This window comes from Mustela putorius, unplaced genomic scaffold (genome assembly GCF_011764305.1).
Source record: "Mustela putorius furo isolate JIRA1106 unplaced genomic scaffold, ASM1176430v1.1 tig00003845_pilon_pilon_pilon, whole genome shotgun sequence".
NCBI classification, from domain to species: domain Eukaryota; kingdom Metazoa; phylum Chordata; class Mammalia; order Carnivora; family Mustelidae; genus Mustela; species Mustela putorius.
In genome coordinates, this window is record NW_025421998.1 from 47232248 (window position 1) to 47254310 (window position 22063).

A 22063-nucleotide genomic window follows, 5' to 3' on the forward strand; every position below is an offset into this window, starting at 1 on the left:
TCCTGAAATAGCGAACTACAATTTAATTTAAAAATGTGAAAAGGAAAAAAAAAGAGAAAAATTAATGACCAACAATGTGGGGAAAAAAATCCACTGAATGGGAAAAATATTTGCAAACCATTTATCTGATAAAGTGTTAATAATCAAAATATATAAAGAATTCATACAACTCAATAGCAAAACCACAAATAACCCATTTAAAAATAGGCAAAGGATATGAGCCAACATTTTTCCAAAGATCTATTGATGGCCAACAGGTACATGAGAAGATGTTCATCGCTAGTTACTGAGAAAATGGAAATTAAAATCACAGTGAGATATTACCTCATGCCTGTTAGAATAGCCACAATCAAATGGGTAAGAGGTAACGAGTGCTAGCGTGAACACAAAGAAAACGGAACCTTCGTGCACTGTTGGTGGGGATGTACACTGATGCCACTATGGAAAACAGTATGGAGGTTCCTCAAAAAATGAAAAATAGAAATACTTTATAATCTAGCAATTCCACTTCTGGGAATATATCCATAGGAAATGAAAACCCTAATTCAAAAACATATCTGCCCACCCATGTTTATAGGAGCATTATTTACAATAGCCAAGATATGGAAATAACCTAAGTGTCTTTGATAAATGCATGGATAAATAGGGGGGGGTGTGTGTAGTGATATTTTTCAACAATTAAAAAACAAGGAAATCCATTCTGACAACACAGATGGAATTTGAAGACATTATGCTAAGTGAAATAAGTCAGATAAAGACAAACACCATATGATCTCACTTACATATGGAACCTAAAAAACAAAACAAAACAAAAAACAAACCTCATAGAAAAAGAGATAAGCTTGTGGTTACCAAAGGAGGAGGCTTGTGGGATGGGGGGCTTGGAGGAAGGTCATCAAAAGGCACAAAGTTCCCATTTTAAGATAAATAAATGCTAGGAATGTATGCACAACATGATGACCGTAGCTAACATTATTGTATGATACATAAAGATGTTGTTAAAGAGTAAATCCTAAGAGTTCTCATCATAAGAAGAACAATTTTTCTCTTTTTTTCTATCTTTTGCTTTATTTTATCTATAAAAAAAAGACGGATGTTAGTTGAACCTAGTGTGGTAATCATTTCATAATATGTGTGAGTCAAACCATCACACTGTATGACTCTAACTTATACAGTGACATATGTCAATTACGTCTCAATAAAACTCAACAAATCTCAATAAATCTCAACAAAAAAAGGCTGTGGCCTGTGGGGCAATCTTCTAATTTAACACATATCTAGAGGACCTGATACAATATTCCCCACAAGTTAGGAAAGCTAGCGCTCCCCTTCTGCCTCATTCCAAGTTGTTTATATTGACTAGAAAGGATCGGGTACACATGTTGGGTACAAGGGGTTTACAGCTGCTATCCAGGGAATGCATCCTTTGATCATTTGGCTCTGGGGCCCAGCAGGGCTTATGTTTGCAGGTCCCACCGGTCCATAGCAAATAGAATTCATTCTTAACTACCTATCCCCCGCCAGGGCACAAAGCAGAGATGGCAGACAGAAATTCCCAAGTTGTGTGAGAAAGAGGCATATTTGCAGATCATATACCAATAAGAATGTAAGAAGGTACTCAATATCACTAAACATCAGAGAAATGCAAATCAAAATACAACGAAATACCACCGCACACTTATTAAAATGGTTATGATCAAAAAGACAAAACGTAAGTGCTGGAGAAGATGTTAAAAAAGGGAAACTTTGTACACTGTTGGTAAAAAGTAGTTGTAAATTGGTACAACTACTATGACATGGAGGTTCCTCAAAAAATTAAACATAGAACCACCATGTGATCTGGCAATCCCACTTCTGGGACTATATCCCAAGGAAATCAAATCCCTAACTCAAAAAGATATGTGCACCCCCATGTTTGTTGAAATATTATTTATAATAACCAAGACATGGAAACAACCTAAGTATCCACAGAGAAATGAAGATAAAGAAAATGAATACACACATACACACACACACACGCGCGCACGCATGCTGGAATATTATTCAGCCATGAGAAAGGACATCCTGCTGTTTGGGACAACACGTGTGGATGTTGAGGCATTATGCTAAGTGAAATATGTCAGACATGAAAGACAAAAGCAGTACGATCTCACTTATATGTGGAATCTTAAAAAGCCTGAACTTGCAGATATAGAAAACAGACTGGCGATTGCCTGAGGTTGAAAGTAGGGTGTGTGGGTTTGTTGAAATGAGTGAAGGAGATCAAAAGGTAAGAACTTCCAGGTAGAAGTCAGTCCTGGGAACATAATGTACAGCATGGTGACTACAATTATAATACTTTATTGTGTTACTTCAGAGTTGTTAAGAGAGTAGATCTTGCGATGCCTGGGTGGCTCCGTCATTAAGCATCTGCCTTTGGCTCAGGTCATGAATCAGGGTCCTGGGATCAAGCCTCACATCGGGCTCCCTGCTTGGTGGGAAGCCTGCTTCTCCCTCTCCTACTCCTCCTGCTTGTGTTCCCTCTCTTGCTGTGTCTCTCTCCATCAAATAAATAAAATCTCTAAAAAGAGAGAGAGAGGGACAGAGAGAAGATCTTAAAGGTTCTCATCATAAAAATAATTTTTAAAAAGTAACTATGTGTGGAGACAGATGCTAACAATGTATTATGGTGATCATTTCACAATGCATCTTAAATCATTATGTTGTACACCTAAAATTAAAACAACCTTATATTTAACTATAGCTCAATAAAATGTCTTATATATATATAATATTCAGAGAGTGTATTTAATTGCTTTATCATCATCTGCCACATTATTTGTGTCTCTGAATACACTAGGCTCTTGACTGAAAGCACCAAAAGATTCATTTCTGTATTAACCAAAGCCAAACATAATAAAGAATAAAAGGTTCTAAGTACTGTTGGCTAAGTAATGACTGAGTATTGACTGAATAATGACTGAGTAAAATTACGTCCCTTCTAGTTTGTGTACTCGCATCTGTGTGTGTGTGTCTAGAGCACTTCTGCTATAATGGGGAAGGTGACAATGAAGGAAACTTTCGGCAAATAACAACTTTTATAAGTGAGTTAAGGAGGAAGTACATAATTAAATGTGCATGATTCTCAGTGATAACTTTTGATATAAATTTATCATATTAATGTTAGTGATAGAATAATAGTTGTTATTTTTTGATGAGAATTATTGTCCTCATTTTATAGGAAAATAAATGGAAGTTTAAAGAGATTATGAGGAGTAAGGTTCCAAAGTCAGTGGTAGGATCCATTTCATTTGTGAGATACTGGCCACATTAGTAGTTTTCACCAAGTATGTTAGTGTTCCCCTGACACTGGGCAGACAAAAATAAGGCATTTCTCTACTCACTTGGAATTGGATGTATTCGTGTGTATTGCTTAGGCAAAATAAATCTAAGCGTATCATTGTCAGGGAGAAGCCGTAAGAGCCAACTCCCAGTTCTGAAGCTCTCTATCTCTACCATAGCATCTGCCAGTTTCTGAAGCTGATGACTGTTCCATCAAACTGGGACTTGATCGAGGACAAAGCGAAATTAACCGTTTGCGGACTCAGATTTGAAAATAAAATATGAGCAAGAAATCAGCACCTATTTCATTAAGCCACTGAGATTTTGTGAATTTTTCTGTTGTAACATAATTTGGCCCACCTAAGCCAAGACTTCACAGAAGTCCTGACTTCAGTATTAAAGTTCATTTGAGTGTAAGCCTTAAAACTGTTTCTGGATTACTGTTTTTGTTGTTTTCTTTTTTTCTGGCAAGTTTGCAAAATTGGAAAAATAGATGTTTTTGTCTTTAGGACACGAAAAGTATGGAATTTGGACATTCATAGATATTGATTTCTTTTACCACTGCAAATTTCATGTATTAAAAGATTTAAGACATATATGTATCCAGAGAAGCTACCAAGGAAAAAATCAGTCTGAAACAGTACAACAAATAGGAAACAGAGCCAGAAATGAGGCAAAAGAGATTATGCAGCCAACATACATTCCAGAAATAAAATCTGGGCCAAAGCCAGGAACTGCTGAGTTAATCAATGCGAATCAGAAGAAACAGGGTCGGAAATGAGAGACATGTATTATCTAAAATAGAGTTGCAGATTCCAATTTCAGACCACGTATCAGGGCAAAATCAAGACATTTTACATTAGTTGTATAAGTGAACAGGCCTAAAATTTTTTCATTAGGAAAAGCTCTCTTATGACATTCATCTACCTCATTTATCACCATTGTGATCATCATCATAGCAATAACATATTGAGTCCTGAGCATTTACCTGCATTTTCACATTTAACCATCACCACAATCCTAGGACGTGGGTGAGGAAACTGAGGGGTATATCACAGCACTAGAACTCACCTCGTTTTATGACATCAAATTAAGTGCTCTCAGTCAATCTGTTAAATGGCCCTGTGCCATTTATTCTTTGGTCTTACGCAGAAAGTAATTATCATTAAGTGGTTTGCCCGCCCAAAATAGAGCCTATCTAACATAGAGGGCATAGGCCAAAATCAAAAGCAAACTGCATCGTGACAAATTAGCAACAGGGCTAATACGTGATCTAAATTTGCTTAACTATAAATTGAATACCCACAGGGGCAAGAGGTGAAGTCTCTTCCCCACCGTTCTCTTTGTCTCATCTTGTATGGATGACTCACAAAACGTATCTCAAAGGCACATTAGATCATCATGCTAGAGAGTAGAGTTTCTCAAGAGAGTAAGGCTACTTAAAATGGAAAAGGACTTCACCATATTTCTATTACAATTGCTTCACGATTTTCTGCTCCTCTCTCCTTCTCCTCCCATGCTTTTCATAAAGGAAGAGTGAGGGAGGTTCCAGGCTCTGGCAGACTGAATGCAGGAGGAATACTGAAATCTGCCTCTACTGTAGGTGGAGCTTCACTGAGGTTCACACATGATCCTTTCCAATCTACCACGATAAGAGACCAAGAAGACAATTTGAGGCCAAAGCCATAGTTAGCAGCTTTGCCTCTCTGCTTTGCCTCGTATCTAAAAACCTTTGAGAGATGACTGTGGCTGGTGGAGCTAGGAGGCCCCTAAATCCCAGATTCCAGCTTTTCGTATTTTGGAAACATGATTACTAACCAATTTATTAACACACTGATCTTCATAAAAAACATAAATGAATTATTACTGTTTTGATTTTCATCATTGATTGTGCCATTGCTATGGGCTCGGTAATCTGCCTGGAAGAGATCACTTGTCCCCCTCTGACGTGTATTGTATTCAATGAGTTAATACTTGAACATTGTTTAAGATGAGGCCATTAAAAAACAATTATTTATTATGATGACATTTACCGTCTCATTAAATCCTGCAACAATACTTTGACGTGGATTCTACTTTTCCAGGTGACAAAACTGAGGTACAAGCAGTTTATGTAACGTTCTAAAGGCCCACACCACTAAAAGTACCAAACAGGGCTGGGGCTCAACACTATCAAGTATTAGTCTGCCTGCAAAGTCTGTGCTCTTTCCACTAAGTGCACGTGCTTCTCTCCATAGGAGAAATCGTACCCGATGTCCAAATGTTAGGCATATTGGTCCTTATTGAAAAGAACAAGTTCATCATAATTTTGCAACTCTCCACAATGCCAGCTGCTATAAACAGTAAAAAATTTATGAAAATTTGGAAGTGTTCCCACCATAATAACACAGTAGCTTTCAAAAATAATTTGCATGCTATATAACACACTTTATATATAGCAAATAAAGAGCTAATCCTAAGTGACAATATGTGGGCAGATAATGAATCACTTGAAAATATCGTGTAGATTTTACACAGAAAATATTGTCATCCATGAAAAGACTTGGAGTATCTTAACCCTTTGTGACACCATGAGACCACAGCGGGAAGCTCTGGCAAACTAATAATGTGATAAGCTCAATTCTCTCCACGGCAGGAGTGAGAGCTCTCTATCTTGTAACAACAGTTTGGATGACTTTATATAAAGAGTGGGAAAGAAAATTATACTCCTCTCTCCCACACATCAATGGAAATGTTTCCCATGGAGTGACTCAGCCTAAAATCCTAAACAGGAGCATGGTCTCAGCATGCTGTAGGCAGCCACAGCAGGCTTTGCATTAACTGCCTTCAGCATTTGTGGGGACAACACAGAAATGAGGCTGCCAACAGCACCAGAATTGTCTACCTTGTGGGAAGAATCCAGTCTTACAGCACAGTGGGGGGGGGGGGGCAGTGACTGTGCTCCAAAATGTGGCACTTTTCTATTGATCATCAACAATCCATTCAAACAGCCAACAGAATACATTCACACCCTTCCTATTAAAACAATAAATGTAAACAGCTGCATCACTTACAACTTGCCCGACGGTGCTATCATGATTTGACATATATCATTAACTCGTTCGATTTAATACTCACAACCCTTGACACATTTATGGTTTTCCACATTTTGTAAGTGTGAAAAACGGGACACAGAGATGTTAAGTGACTTTTCCCACATGAGAGATCTAAAATATGGAGGTCCAGGATTTGAATACAAGCTGTCTGACATCCTAGCTGCCTAACTAGGGATGGTGTGCCCATCTTGCTCTGCTTTCCCCCAAGTGATCACAAGGAAAGCCTTGAAGTTGAGAGTATTTCCAGTTCCAGGGTGTAAGGGACTTGACCGTGTCCCCACCGAAGGCATATGTTGCTATACCAGCCTCCAACAGGAGAGGTCTTTGGAAGGTAATCAGAAGGAGCTGAAGCCATGAGAGTGAGGCCCCAGCTGGATTAGTGTCCTATTTTTTTTTTTTTTTAAGATTTTATTTATTTATTTGACAGAGAGAGATCACAGGTAGGCAGAGAGGCAGGCAGAGAGAGAGGAAAGGAAGCAGGCTCCCTGGTGAGCAGAGAGCCCGATGAGGGGCTTGATCCCAGGACCCTGAGATCATGACCTGAGCCGAAGGCAGAGGCTTAACCCACTGAGCCACCCAGGCGCCCCTGGATTAGTGTCCTTAACAATAGTCCCTGGGAATGCACTGTCCCACTGACTGTCTCCACCCTATAAGGATACAAGGAGAAGTGGCAGTTTGCAAGTTTGCAATTGAGAAAAGGTCCCTTATAGAACCTGAACATGCTGAAACCCTGATCCTTGACTTCAGCCTACAGAACTGTGAGAAATATCTATTATTCTTAGAAGTCATCCCCTCTGTGGTATTTTGTTAGAGCAGCCCAAACAGAATAAGACATCCGGTATATTGGGGCAGTACTGGAGAGAACCCCCAATCAGATAATTCAAGGAATTGATCTTTACGGTGTTATCTAGGTCCCATTTTGAGTGATTTGCTTTTGCTGGGATAGGGGTTCCATGAATTCCTTCATCTCAACCAACAGTTTTACAGCCCCGCTCCATCTCCCAAAAGTATATGAAACACTTATTTGGTATACAGCACATACAATCTTAGTGTGCTGCATACTTAACCTTAAAATAGTAACTTGTTTTTTAATTTAATTTAATGCATGTAAACAGTTTCTTATTGAAAGCTACAAAACAAAGTCAAGAAAGTGAATCCAATATACCATCTTCTACTAGACAATGAATGAATGTCACTTTGTCAATACTGCTCTGCAACATGAAAAATCTGATGCTTAAATGTTGATGACAGATTGATCACCTGCACTAAATTGCAATGGAAAATAGACTATTTTCCTAATCTTCAGAATAAGGTTTGTTTCCAGCTATATTTTGACAATGGCAATTTATTATACAAGGATACATTCTAATCATGATATTCTTTGCTTCCTAATTACACAGGAAACTTCTTGGGGGATTAAGTCTAGCACTTTTCATAATGTCTTGCTTATTTGAAAAAGAATGGCAAGTCTAATGATCATGGAATCTGCACTGATTTTTTTAACTCACAGTTATTCAGTTAATTTGTGTCCTCATAAAATCAATTTAAAACTGTTCTTATACTTAATGTGTCACTTCTTACTACCAATTTATTGAATTCTCATTAATCTTTGTCTCAGTCTGTTACAACTTTCACATTTATGATAATTTTTATTACCACTTGTTTTAGGTATTTCCACAAATTGATTACTATGTCAAGCATTTTTATGATATAATTAAATGAATGCCATATCCCATTGGCAATAAAATGAAAGTAGCAGTATATAACATATTTAATACTTCAGTGTAAATTCTGTTTATCAATTCAAATAGAATCTTAATATCTGAGCAAAGTTCATTAGAAATGATAATTTAGCTATTATGGCAATAATTTACCATTTTTATTTTAATGCTTCCAGAAACAGTAACATACATTTTAATTATCCAGCTAAATTTAACATAAGCTAAGCCAAACTCCATGTTTTCTTTACTTGGGAGATTATGTCACCAAACTGTCCCATTCGTCAAGTCAAATCTTTGGAACTAAATTTTTTATTTCTTTCTCTATTTTATTATTTCCCAAGCTCTCTTTTAGTTTTAATGCTATAATATCTGAATCTACACTTTTCTGGTCATCTTTCATCATCCACATTATTTAGTCTATCCCGGTAGCCCACTGGCATGATGTTAGTCTCTTTCCATTACCTTATTCCATCCTTGTATTTGCCAAGTTAAACTCCTTGCTCATGTTGTTCTGCACTTAAAACCCTACAATTACTCCTCACTGCTTTACTCAAGTTTAGCATTGTATATATATATTTTTAAAGATTTTATTTATTTATTTGACAGACAGAGATTACAAGTAGGCAGAGAGGCAGGCAGAGAGAGAGGAGGAAGCAGGCTCCCTGCTGAGCAGAGAGCCCGATGCGGGGCTTGATCCCAGGACCCTGAGATCATGAAGGCAGAGGCTTTAACCCACTGAGCCACCCAGGAGCCCCAGCATTGTATATTTTAATTCCATCTCATTTTTACAACCTAACTGTACTTATACCTTTAATTTGCGGTATAGCTAAATATGACTCCTCTCCGTCAAATATATGCTAAATTTTCCTTTTTATCTATATTAGTTTCTTCTCCATTTTCCTTAAACCTATTTAAATTTTAAGATTCATTTCAAATCCTACTTCTTCCATGAAGATTTCCCTTTCCCAACTCCAACTGCATATTAATGCCCTGCAGAACCCCAAACCTTGTGGCACTTAAAATATTCTGCCTAAGGGCGCCTAGGTGGCTCAGTGGGTTAAGCCTTTGCCTTCGGCTCAGGTCATGATCTCCGGATCCTGGGGCTGAGTCCCGCATCCGGCTCTCTGCTCAGCGGGAGCCTGCTTGCCCCCTCTCTGCCTGCCTCTCTGCCTACTTGTGATCTCTCTCTGTCAAATAAATAAATAAAAATCTTTAAAAAAAATTTTTTTTAAATATTCTGCCTAGATACAGAGTCATTTACCCATTAGTTTCTAGCCTTCATTAAACATCCTTGAACACATGTTTATAACTGTGTTTCCTTCAGTGCCAAGGAGAATACTCTCCCTAAAGAAAATGCTCAGAAATATTTACTTAATTACTGGATATAAAACAATAGCAGAGAGCAAAAAGAAATTGGAAAACATATGTAAATCATTTTTTTAGTCAATTTCAAAATTATCACGTATAAAAATGCAGACAAGAATTCAGCCATTGTGGACTAAACGGGACAAGAGGATGAAGTGTGCTCTCAGCCTCTCAAAACATTTTTGAATATGAGAAGCATATTTTGATAGCAGAAATTTCTGCTCCCCGCCAGTGATAGCTGTTATAATTTTTGTTATTGACTAAGAACATGCACATGTTCTTACGGCTTTGCATCTTTATTGTGAATACCCAGCAACACCCTCACAACCTCACCCAGCACACATCAGCCCACAAGTGAGGAAGCCTCTAGAAAACCAGTGAAGTTGGCCTTTTCAGATAATATGCATTAAGTGTTTACTAATGTTCCTGACTTATCTGTGCCCCATAAATGCGTTATTATTCATTATTATCAACAAATCTTTCACTTATTATTTCAAGCCCTTTTTCTCTCTGCCTCTCCTTCATAGCCTTACTCCATCCACTCCCTTCCCCCGGGTACCACACCTCCCCAACCCAGCTGCTTCAGTGTTTCCTCTTACATTCTTGCATGCTACAGTTGTTCTCCTCTTTCTAAGGTTTCCTGAATTCTCTTCTTCCAGGCACCATGCGATTCCCCTAGTCTCTTCCATCTTATTACATTCCTTACATGTTACTTTTTTCTCTGCTCGCCATCCTCCCAACTTTTTGGTACCACTGATTTTTTAGGAACTTCCTCTTCTCTCTTGAACACCTTGACCCAGGTGTTATTCATATTTATAGTTGAAACTCATTTCATGAAACAGATACATTCCTGAAAATCCATGTTAAAAATAAAATTCTTTGTAGATGAAATTTTACTGTTTATGTGTAAAGAAACTTAGTATTTAAAAATAGCCTACTATAAACTGAATTGCCATGGTCTACCTTTTGTATAAATATACACATCTGAAAAAGTTGGCATAAGGTCCTGATACTTTCTCGCTAACAAGCTCTAATTCCAACTCCACAATGTATCCATGACCCCCAGCTCCCAGCCCTTTTTCTATGTTATGCTAGCAAACAGAAAACATACAAAACAAGAATAACAATAACAAACCCTCACTTTTCCCCTTACTTCTGTTTGTCCTTCTCAATTGCAGTATCACCAATTTCCTTTCACCAAATTGTCTTATCTTTTGCTTTACTTCTGTTACACATGGAATGTTTCCAGTTTTAGTTTTGCACCTAATATCCTAGTTCCTTTTTTTTCTAGATTTTATATTTAAATTCTTTTCCTTAAAAAAAAAAAATTCAACTTTTCCTTTTTCTCATGCCAAAAGGTAGTCTCAAGTAGACCGACCTATAAAAACAAAACACGTATCTACATCTCTCCCAATGCTGAACAGGTTCTGTAATCTGTTCTTATAAATCTTGCTTAAAACAAATGCTAAATCAAGACATAATATCAATATAAATACTTACATTCAGCATATTTCTGAAGTTGGGAAAATTCTGAGGGGCTAAGGTGTGCCCACTTCTCCTGGTTTGTCATGGTGGTACTGAGAAGTCTCTTACATTACAGGTGAGAATTCTTTACTCAGGTGTTTGGCAGGATTCTAGGCTTCAAAGTTTCCACATGGCATGTTTCATTATAAAATATCTCGAGCTTTCAAAATATGCAATCTGTCAACATGTAGCCACTGTGGGTGTGAGTTGGCAGTCTCAATAATATATTAAAGATCTGCAGAAAAAGAAACACAAAAATAAAAGGTCAGCATTATTGCACAAAGAAAAAGTTGACAAGTTATACAATGTTAAGAACTTTTAATTTCCAACAATATTTGTTCTTCCAATCCATGAGCATGGAACGTTTTCCATTTCTTTGTGTCTTCCTCAATTTCTTTCATGAATGTTCTATAATTTTCTGAGTACAGATCCTTTGCCTCTTTGGTTAGGTTTATTCCTAGGTATCTTATGGGTTTTGCTGCAATTGTAAATGGGATTGATGCCTTAATTTTTCTTTCTTCTCTCACATTATTAGTGTATGGAAATGCAACTGATTTCTGTGCATTGAGTTTATACCCTGCCACTTTGCTGAATTACTGTATGAGTTCTAGCAAGTTTGGTGTGGAGTATTTTGGGTTTTCCACATAAAGGGTCATGTCATTTGCGAAGAGTGGGAGTTTAATTTCTTCTCTGCCACTTCAGATTCCTTTTATTTCTTTTTTGTTGTCTGATTGCTGAGGCTAGGACTTTAGTACTATGTCGAACAACGGTGGTTGATAGTGGACATCCCTGTTGTGTTCCTGACCTTAGGGGAAAAGCTCTCATATTTTCCCCATTGAGAATGATGGAGGCTTTTCATATATGACTTTTATGATATTGAGGTATGTTCCCTCTATCCCTATAATGTGAAGAGTTTTCACCAAGAAAGGATGCTGTATTTTGTCAAATGCTTTTTCCACATCTATTGAGAGGATCATATGGTTCTTGTCTTTTGTTTTATTAATGTACTATCATATTGATTGATTTGCAGATGTTGAACCACACTTGGAGTCCAGGAATAAATCCCAGTTGGTTGTGGTGAATAATCCTTTTAATGTCCTGTTGGATCCTACTGGTTAGTCTCTTGGTGAGAATTTTTGCATCCATGTTCATATTGGTCTGTAATTCTCCTTTTTAGTGGAGTCTCTGTCTGATTTGGGGATCAAGGCAATGCTGGATTCATGGAAAGAGCTTGGAAGTTCTCCTTCCATTTCAGAACAAATATTGTTAAAATGTCTGTGTTACCTAGAAGAATCTATACATTCAATCCAATCCCTATCATAGTACTATCAACGGTTTCTCCGGAGCTGGAACAAATAATCCTAAAATTTGTGTGGAACAGATGAGACCCTTAAAATGTATGGTACTGGCACGAAAACAGAACGGTGGAACAGAATACAGAGTCCAGAAATGGACCCTCAACTCTATGGTCACTAATCTTCAACAAAGTAGGAAAGGATATACAATGGAAAAAAGACAGTCTCTTCAACAAATGGTATTGGGAAAATTGGACAGCCACAGGCAGAAGAATGAAACTAGACCATTTCCTTACTCCACACACAAAAACAGACCCCAAATGGATGAAACACCTAAATGCAAGACAAGAATCCATCAAAATCCTAGAGGAGAGCCCAGGCAGCAACCTCTTTGACCTCGACTGCAGCAATTTCTTGCTAGACACGTCTGCAAAGGCAAGGGAAGCAAGGGCAAAAATGAACTATCGGGACATCCATCAAGATAAAAAGCTTCTGCGCTCAAAGGAAACATTTGACAAAACCAAGACAAAACCAATACAACTGATGAAATGGGAGAAGATATTTGCAAATGTCTTGTCAGATAAAGGGCTAATATTCAAAATCTGTAAAGACATTATCAAACTCAACAACCAAAAAACAAATAATCCAATCAAAAAATGAGCAAGGGTGCCTGGGTGGCTCAGTTGTTAAGCATCTGCCTTTGGCTCAGGTCATGATCTTAGAATCCTGGGATCGAGCCTCACATTGGGCTCCCTGTTTGGCAGGAGGCCTGTTTCTCCCTCTCTCATTACCCCTCTTTGTGTTCCCTCTCTTTCTGTGTCCATCTCTGTCAAATAAATAAAATCTTAAAAAAAAAAAAAAAATGAGCAGAAGACATGAAAGACATTTCTCCAAAGAAGACATACTTACAGCCAACAGACATATAAAAAAATGCTCAACATCTCTTGGCATCAGGTAAATACAGATCAAAACCACAGTGAGATACCACCTCACACTAGTCAGAATGGCTAAAATGAATAAGTTAGGAAAGGACAGATGTTGGTAGGGATGTAGAGAAAGGGGAACCCTCTTATATTGTTGGTGGGAATGCAAGCTGGTGTAGCCACTCTGGATAATAGTATGGAGGTTCCTCAAAACATTGAAAATAGAGCTACCATATGACCCAGCAATTGCACTAGTCTGTATTGGCCCCAAAGATACAAATGTAGTGATCTGAAGGGGCACCTGCACCCCGATATTTATAGCAGCAATGTCTACAACTGCCAAACTATGGAAAGTGCCCAGATGTCCATCAACAGATGAATGGATAAAGAAGATGTGGTATAGATACATGGAATATACTCAGCCATCAAAGAAATGAAATCTTGCCATTTGCAATGATGTGGATGGAACTAGAGGAGGATATTACGCTAAGTGAAATAAGTCAGCCAGAGGAAGACAAATATCATATGATCTCACACATATGTGAAATTTTAGAAACAAAACAGAAGATCATAGGGGAAGGGAGTGCAAAATTAAAGAAGACAAAATCAGAGAGGACAACAAACTGTAAGAAACTCCTAATCATAGGAAAGAAACCGAGGGATGCTGGAGGGGAGAAGAGCTGGGGGTTGGAGAGGTGGGCTCACTGGGTGATGGACATTAAGGAGGGCACATGATGTAATGAGCACTGGGTATTATACAAGACTGATGAATCACTGACTTCTACCCCGGAAACTAATAATACACTATATATTAATTAATTGAATTTAAGTAAATAAGTAAAAAGAATTTTTAGTTTCTAAATAATATATTCCAAAGTTATTTTATTTTGTGTAATACTCAATTTCTAATTGTTCATGTACTCTTTAATGGCATTTTTATATGTATTTCCTAATGCCAGATTACAGGAATAAATGATTTCGATACAAAAAGAAAATTTTATGAAGTCTATTTCATAAAAGTAGATTTTTCTATGCCATTCAATTTTATAAAATTTCACATCCCAAGAGCAAACAAGGGTGTCATTTTCATCAATCTGAACTTGCAGGTCCTGTAATATCTAAACAATTACTATGTAAAAATCTAGACCAAATTATTAAAGGAAGCTAAGTAAGCTCTATAGCTCCCTGTACATACAATCAGCTAGTGTACCAGATTTCTTTTTTTTTTTTTTTAAGATTTTATTTGTTCATTTGACAGACAGACATCACAAGTAGGCAGAGAGGCAGGCAGAAAGAGAGAGAGAGGAGGAAGCAGGCCCTCCGCCGAGCAGAGAACCTGACACGGGACTCGATCCCAGGACCCCAAGACCATGACTCAAGTCAAAGGCAGAGGCTTTAACCCACCGAGCCACCCAGGTGCCCTAGTGTACCAAATTTCTTTTTTTTTTTCTAAAGATTTTATTTATTTGACAGAGAGATCACAAGCAGGCAGAGAGGCAGAGAGAGAGAGAGAGGGAAGCAGGCTCCCCGCTGAGCAGAGAGCCCGATGCGGGGCTCGATCCCAGGACCCTGAGATCATGACCTGAGCAGAAGGCAGAGGCTTAACCCACTGAGCCACCCAGGCGCTCCCCTAGTGTACCAAATTTCTAACAACAGTTTGGAATGGCTTTCAGTAGAAGCACATATATTTGAAATCAGGCAAATCAATTCTGGGAGACATATAAATTGAGGATTTTTTTTTCTAGCAACAAAATGAATAGAGTAATTTTAATTTTATAATTTGTAAAAATCCCAATAAAATTAACTAAACTAAAGCAACTCCAAAAGTCTGACAGGCTTGCATAATGATAGTAGAAAAACTACTATGAATCATGCTTAAAGATAAATCCCTGGGTTGTCATGGACCTACGTTCACTGCTACATCTATAAAGGCAAACAAAATGAAAAACCATCTGGTCTCAACTTTTTATTAGAGACAGTTATCAATTGCTCAAAACCAGACTGGCATTGTGATCATTATAGAAAATGAAATATTTAGCAACAATGACTTAAGTTTATGAAATTTTATGAGTGGAAAGCTTATTTATGCAGATGTCATTACCTCAAGCCAACTACCTATATTTGGCATTAGTGCATAACCTCTCTTCAACATCTGTTTTTTGGTCTTCAGTATGAACCCCAGGACCTCACTGTCACATCTTGTCATCTCTGTCTATAAAAAAGATTTTTGTCGATCTCATCTGTTCAGAGTCCCTGCACTCAGTTTTATAAGATGACAGTTTGCTATTTAATTGGAAAAAATGAAGATACTGATGTGTTAACAGAGGCCAAATTGCTAGGTCTCTTTTTCCTCCCAGGGAATGCTCTTAAATCACAACCATGACTTTGTGGAAATAACGCAAACCAAAAGGAAAGGAAACATGTGATGGACGTTTCTGTTTTCCACCCAGTGTCTTCCAGCTGATTTCATCCTTATTGATTTCATCCTAATTCTTTGCTTCCCCCCATTACATGCAGTTTTGATGAGACTATAAAAGAAGGTGTCCTATTCTTTCCTATCCAAAGAGAGACAGATGATTCAGTAACATTCGGCACATGAGAGTGTCTCATGGGGCTTTAAATGTTGGATGGAGTTATTCAAGGACGGGATGAAAATAGTTGTACCTAAATGATTACAGCAGTAATTGGATGCCTGCTGATGTCTGAGCCCAACTATCTGGCTATCTTGTCACTTCCAGAAGCAAATAACATTCTTCCAATTAAGAGTTAAGTGGGTCAGAATCAATTTCTATTGCCTACAACCCCCAAACCTTAACTGATCATAATGGAAGTTCACTTATTCATTCACAATATGTTTATTTATTCCCACTGTGTGCCAGAAAGCATTCCAGGCACTAGAAATACGACAAAGATCAAAGATACCCCCAAATGAAAATAATACGAATTATAACAACATATCAGCTTTACTGATAGCTTAGAGTATGCATTGTACTCTCCTCATCGTATTGTGTGTTTGACTACTCAATCTTCACAAAATTACTTCGCGAGGAACCATAGTCTCTGATTTCAAAAAAATAAAGAAACTAACCCTAGATGATTAGAATATGGTCAAACATGACAGATACTGCTAGAAACCCAAACTCCATCCACTCTCCCTTGCTTCCTTGGTAATAGACCTCTAATCTTATTGAATGAAAATATATCCATCTAAAGAACTACATTCCTGAACACCTGGGTAGCTCAGTCGGTTAAGCATCTGCCTTCGGCTCAGGTCATGATCCCAGGGTCATGGAATAAAACCCCACATCGGCTCCCTGCTCAGTGGGGAGACTGCTTCTCTATCTCCTGCCCCCACTGCTTGTGCATCCATACATGCTCTCTCTCTCTCACTCTGTCAAATTAAAAAAATCTTAAAAAAAAAAAAAAGAACTACTTTACTCAGGTTATTTGAATAATGGAGTGATCAGTGAGATGTAAATAGTTTGGGGTAAGGTATACAGAAAGGTTCTATTTGGCAAGTGCTATTTTAACCTTTTTTTTTTCCTCTTCCTGTAACTTCCTACCTGGAATATTAACATTTTGGCTACAAATGCAACAGTTTTTTATACTTCTGAGATAACTTTTAGAATGGAAGGCATGTGCTAAGAATAGTAGGATCCCATAAAGTAGACCAGGTAGGCAAATATCCAACTGTAGAAATATTTGACCCACCACCTATGTTTGTGAATAAAGTTTTATTGGAACCAGTAAGAGGTCATTTTTTGAAGGGATTTCAATGCTAAATAAAGTTTGGGGAATTATTCTGAAGGCAGTCATAAACAATGGATAAACAACAACAAAGACCAGAAACCTGATCATTTGGGGAAAATATCAATATGGAAAAATGCCAATGTCTTCATTTTGTTTCCTTCCCTGACCTGTACTATTGCAGTACCTTCTTAACTGGCCCCCTGAGCTCCCTCCTTTCCTTAATGTGCCCTATTTCTTGAGTCCATGGACAGTCATGAACTAAGGTGATGCCAGATTCCTGTCTTATAAATTAGCAATAAAAAGTTAATTAATGTATGAGAATAATAATAATAATAATAAACTACAGCTTTCTACCTTGCTACTTGCTCTGAAATTTATTAAAATTCCTGATTTAAGTAACTCAAATTCAAAATTCAAATTTAAAAAGGACTGGTTAACTGACATCTTTCAGATTCTACATGAATCCTATCCTCACAGTAAAGTGGCACCTGGTCATTCAATTTCCTTTTCTTTTTAAAGACTTTATTTATTTATTTGACAGACAGAGATCACAAGTAGGCAGAGAGGCAGGCAGGGAGAGAGAGAGGAGGAAGCAGGCTCCCTGCCAAGCAGAGAGCTTGATGCGGGACTCAATCCCAGGACCCTGAGATCATACCTGAGCCGGAGGCAGAGGCTTAACCCACTGAGCCACCCAAGGTGCCCCTGGTCATTCAATTTAAAATTGCACAGTCATACACACCATCCCTCCATCAGGCTTTTATTTGTTTTGAATATAATATCTTATCAAATATTTAACTTACTTATACTATTTAATACTCGTTTCCTCATGCTACAAATTAGGGGTAGCATGAATGGCTTTGAGCCCTGATAGGATTCCACAAAAAGGACAAAGCAAGTAAAAATACTTGCTGCATTTTCCCTTGATTTTCACCCAGATGTATGTGTAGAGGCCTAGGGCAGGCCATCTCAAGATGGACCACTTCGGCATAAAAATTATTCTGTGATGAAGTCAATAGAGACTCTAAGGGATCAAGAGAAATTTTTGCCCCTCAGATAACTCCAAAGAAGAATCTGGACTAAGATTAAGGGTTGCTAGCAAGATAAATTGTGTCTGAGTGACCCATCTTTATGGCCAGGCAAACATCCAATTACCAAACTTCTGCTCTTCTTCTCATCACCCTCTGAATTGCATCCCTTTCCACTTAAATCCCAAAGCCCTATGCCCTTCTCCTTAGTTCTTTATGATATATACACCCCATTTTGCCAGTCTCTGAAATTTCCCTATCTGTGTCATTTTCCTGCACATACCCTATTAAATTTTATTTTCTCCTGTTCATCTGTCTCACGTCAATTAGATTCTTAGTCTAGCTAAAAGGACCTTGGAGGCGATAGGACACTCTTTCTCCCCAACATGTGTATTAGATTCTATGTCACCATATCCTCTCCTGTGCTCTAAGACTAAGTCCCACGAGGGCAAGGATTATTGTCTGTCTGTTCATTGCTATTTTCCTAGAGTAGCTGGTAAAGGAATAATTATAGTATGAATTCACTTATATGTTTGTTTGTTTTGGTAAAGAAAAACCTGAGTAGGGGCACCTGGGTGCCTCAGTCACTTAAGCACCTGCCTTCAGCTCAGGTCATAATCCTGGGGTCCTGGTTCATTAGGGAGTCTGCTGCTCTATCTCTGTTCCTCTACCCCACTTTCTCTTTCTGTCTCTCTCAGATAAATGACATCTTAAGAAAAAAGGACAGGAAAGGACAGGACTGGAAAGAAAAGGAAAAAGGAAAAGAAAAGAAAAGAAAGGAAAACGTGGGTAGTAGAAGTAGAAGAGGCCCTCAACTTGAAAAAGAGAAAATGGTGCAGAAAGCGGTTAGGAACAACAGTTATTACAAGTTTCATTCTTCCTAGGGGCCACCGATTTTTGTTCAACTCAACAGACATAAGTGAAAGAAGTTATAGTTAGAGGTACAAAACTTTCACTGTTAAAACAACAACAAAAACATTTAAGGGGCATCTGCCTCTTGGTTTCAGCTCATGTCATGATATCAGGGTTGTGAGATTAAGCCCTTTGTCGATCTCTGCACTCAGCATGGAGTCTGCCCAAGATTCTCTCTCTCCCTCTGCCCCTGCCCCTTTTCTCTTTTTCTCTCTCTCCAATGAATCTTTTTAAAAAATCTTTATTTTACATAATTTTTTAGTATTTTCTTTCTGTTATATATATCTAATTCCATATATTTTTTAAATGATTTTATTTATTTATTTGCCAGAGAGAGAGCGCGCACACAAGCAGGGAGAATAGCAGGCAGAGGAAGAAGCAGTTTCCTTGCTGAACAAGAAGCCTGACATGGGGCTTGATCCCAGAACCCTGGGATCATGACTTGAGCCAAAGGCAGAGGCTTAACAGAATAAACCACCCAGGCATCCATATAAATGAGCAACATTTCCAAGTGAAACTTTCATTGATATGTTAACCAATAGGCATCAGGACTATCTTAAAATTATTTTTCTGTATCTGAGAAAAACATTACATAGCATTCTTTTATTTACTATTATCTTATCAACACAAGCCATAGCTTTTCATCTCAAGAACAGCTTCTCTAAATTAATCTAATACAATTTGCATTTTTATTAGAGGCATTTAAAGGGTAACGGCAGCCCTAAAGGACTCAAAGTAAATTCTCTTTGGTTCTTGGATTTGGTTTATTCCAACACTAATACACTTCAAATAAGCCTTCCTTATAATCCTTCTAGTGGAAACCCTTGGTTTTACAATCCTGGTAGTGCCAACTCTCATGAGGTGATGTGACATGTAGTCAAGTAATAACAAATAAATGGAGTTTTCCTAACCAAATATTTTAAACTAGCTGAACATGCCACAACTCTGCATAAAGAGAAAAGTTGCACGTATAATATTAAATCAACAGGCACGCTAGTCTTCATGCCTCAGAAACAGATGGAAATGATAGCAACACTTCCTTATAGTCACTTGTTCTTTACAAACGTGTGGAAATAAAATGACAATTGAGATTCCCTATGGTACATTCAAAGATTTCCTGTTCCCAAGCAAGGGGTTTCTTCAGATGCATAAGATGAAAGCCAGGAAGGATCCACTTTGCTGGCTGCTGGAAAGCAATCTAATGCTGACATTCTCATCTAGTCAATGGGTGTGTCATTTTTCTTAGTTGTTGGCAGGAAATAACTATGTTGGAGGAATTGGAGAAAGCTCTTTGGCTTACTGTGCCTGGACTAAAACACATTCTTCACAATTAGGGAAGGAAATAAATCTCCTATGAAGAAGTTACAGGCAGTATCTAGATGAATGAATCTGATGGACTGGATTCACTATTTGTTAATCACGTTAAGCAGAGATTTCTAATTAGTTATTAAAAGTCAACACATCATGACTCTAATAATTGAATAAAGTTAATACACATTAAGGCATACTAAAAACTGTATGTATACAAATTTAAGGCATTATGATGAGTGAAAATATTTACTGAGTCTTCAGTGTCATAAACCCTGGGGGTTTATGGGTTATTAAGTAACCCCTGAAGAAATCATAGGAAAAAGGATGGGAGCCAAAATATCAATCAGAATTTCAGAAAGAAAAGCAGGATGAAACTAAATGGAATATTAATGCTATCATGTAATTTGTAATTATTTGTTCATTTATTCATGAAAAAAACAACATGTGAGGCACTAAGCAGGTGCTAAGGATATACTAAAAAGAAAAACAGATATACTATCTCAGTTCTTGGATCTTGTTTGGGGGAATGATCTACATTAAACTAAGTACACGCATAAATCATTCTGAACTATAATAAATTACTTAAAAAAAAAAGGCAATGGAATTCTGCGAGAGCGTACAACAGTGTCCTAATTTAGAGATTCAAAGAGCAGCTCATAGACAAAGTTTTATTTAAACTGAATGATAAAAGTTGAGTAACAGTTAGAACTTGAGTGAGAAGAAAAATATGAGCAGAAACCTATAAGTGAGAATTTTTTTTAAAAAATTGGGTCTAAGACAGTAGATGTGATTGGAGCCTGGTGACAAGAGGGAAACGGGCACACCGTTGGATTGGAAAAATGGATAAGAACTACACCATGCAGATTCCTAGAGGTCCTAATGAAGATTGATCATAACTGGATGATGAAGCCACTGCACATTCTGAGCAGGAGATAAACATGATCCACTTATATTTCAAGAAGTCCATTCTAATCAATGGATGGGAAGGTGACAAGAACGGAAGTGAAAAGGCCGATGAGGAGGCTGTTTCAGGACTAGACAGAGCTGGCGGTGGCTTCCATTATGGAAATGGCAGTAAAGATTAAGGAAAAGGCCAAACTCAAGACATATTTTAGAAGCAGGATTTTATAACGAAGGGGATATAATGTGTGTAGGGTGAAGGGATCACAGAAGGACTCCTATAGTTTTGGCTTGAGCACAGCAAACAGAAAGGCATAGTTTAAAGAATTAACTATTTACTGGAAGAGTATTAGGTGTGAGGAAAAGAGGAAACCACTATTTTGTTTGGGGACGTGTTCAGTTTAAGAAGGGCTGTCTAAATTGACAGGACTAGTAGATAGTGACGTAAGCCTAGGGCTAATAAAAGAGAGAGAGAGGTCAGATGTTGAGAGTTGTTTTGGAATAGATAGTATTTTTGAAGATATGGGCATGCACACGTTTGCCTGATGTAGCAGCCATAAAGGCATACTGAAAACTATATGCAGACAAATTTAAGGCATTATGATGAGTGAAAATATTTATTGGGTCTGAAGGGTCATAAACCCTAAATTATTAAGTAACCCCTGGAGAAATCATAGGAAAAAAGGATGGGAGCCAAAATATCAATCAGAATTTCAGAAAGAAAAGCAGAATTAAACTCTAAGCTCTGATTTTAGAAAGAACGTGCATTCTGCTGCAAAGACGTATGTAATACCTGACAGCCTCTACTCTAATAGCTTTCAGAATACAGTCAGCTTTTGAACCATGGTCACACTCTTCACAGGCAGAGGTCAAAGACTAAAGATGATGGATGTACTAGGATCATGCCAGTTTTGACCAATG

The 22063-nt window shown here is 37.7% G+C and overlaps 1 protein-coding gene across 5 annotated transcripts in view; it reads right to left on the minus strand.

Annotated features, from left to right (window-relative positions):
- The window catches only part of DGKB (diacylglycerol kinase beta), a 697837-nt gene that overhangs the window by 618695 nt on the left and 57079 nt on the right, over positions 1-22063 (minus strand). For all 5 annotated transcript variants that reach the window (XM_013051698.2, XM_004743409.3, XM_004743408.3 and 2 more), the window contains exon 2: positions 11003-11261. In XM_013051698.2, coding sequence (XP_012907152.1) covers positions 11003-11072 — 70 coding nt within the window. In that variant the 5' untranslated portion in view covers positions 11073-11261. The remainder of the gene's footprint in view (positions 1-11002; positions 11262-22063) is intronic.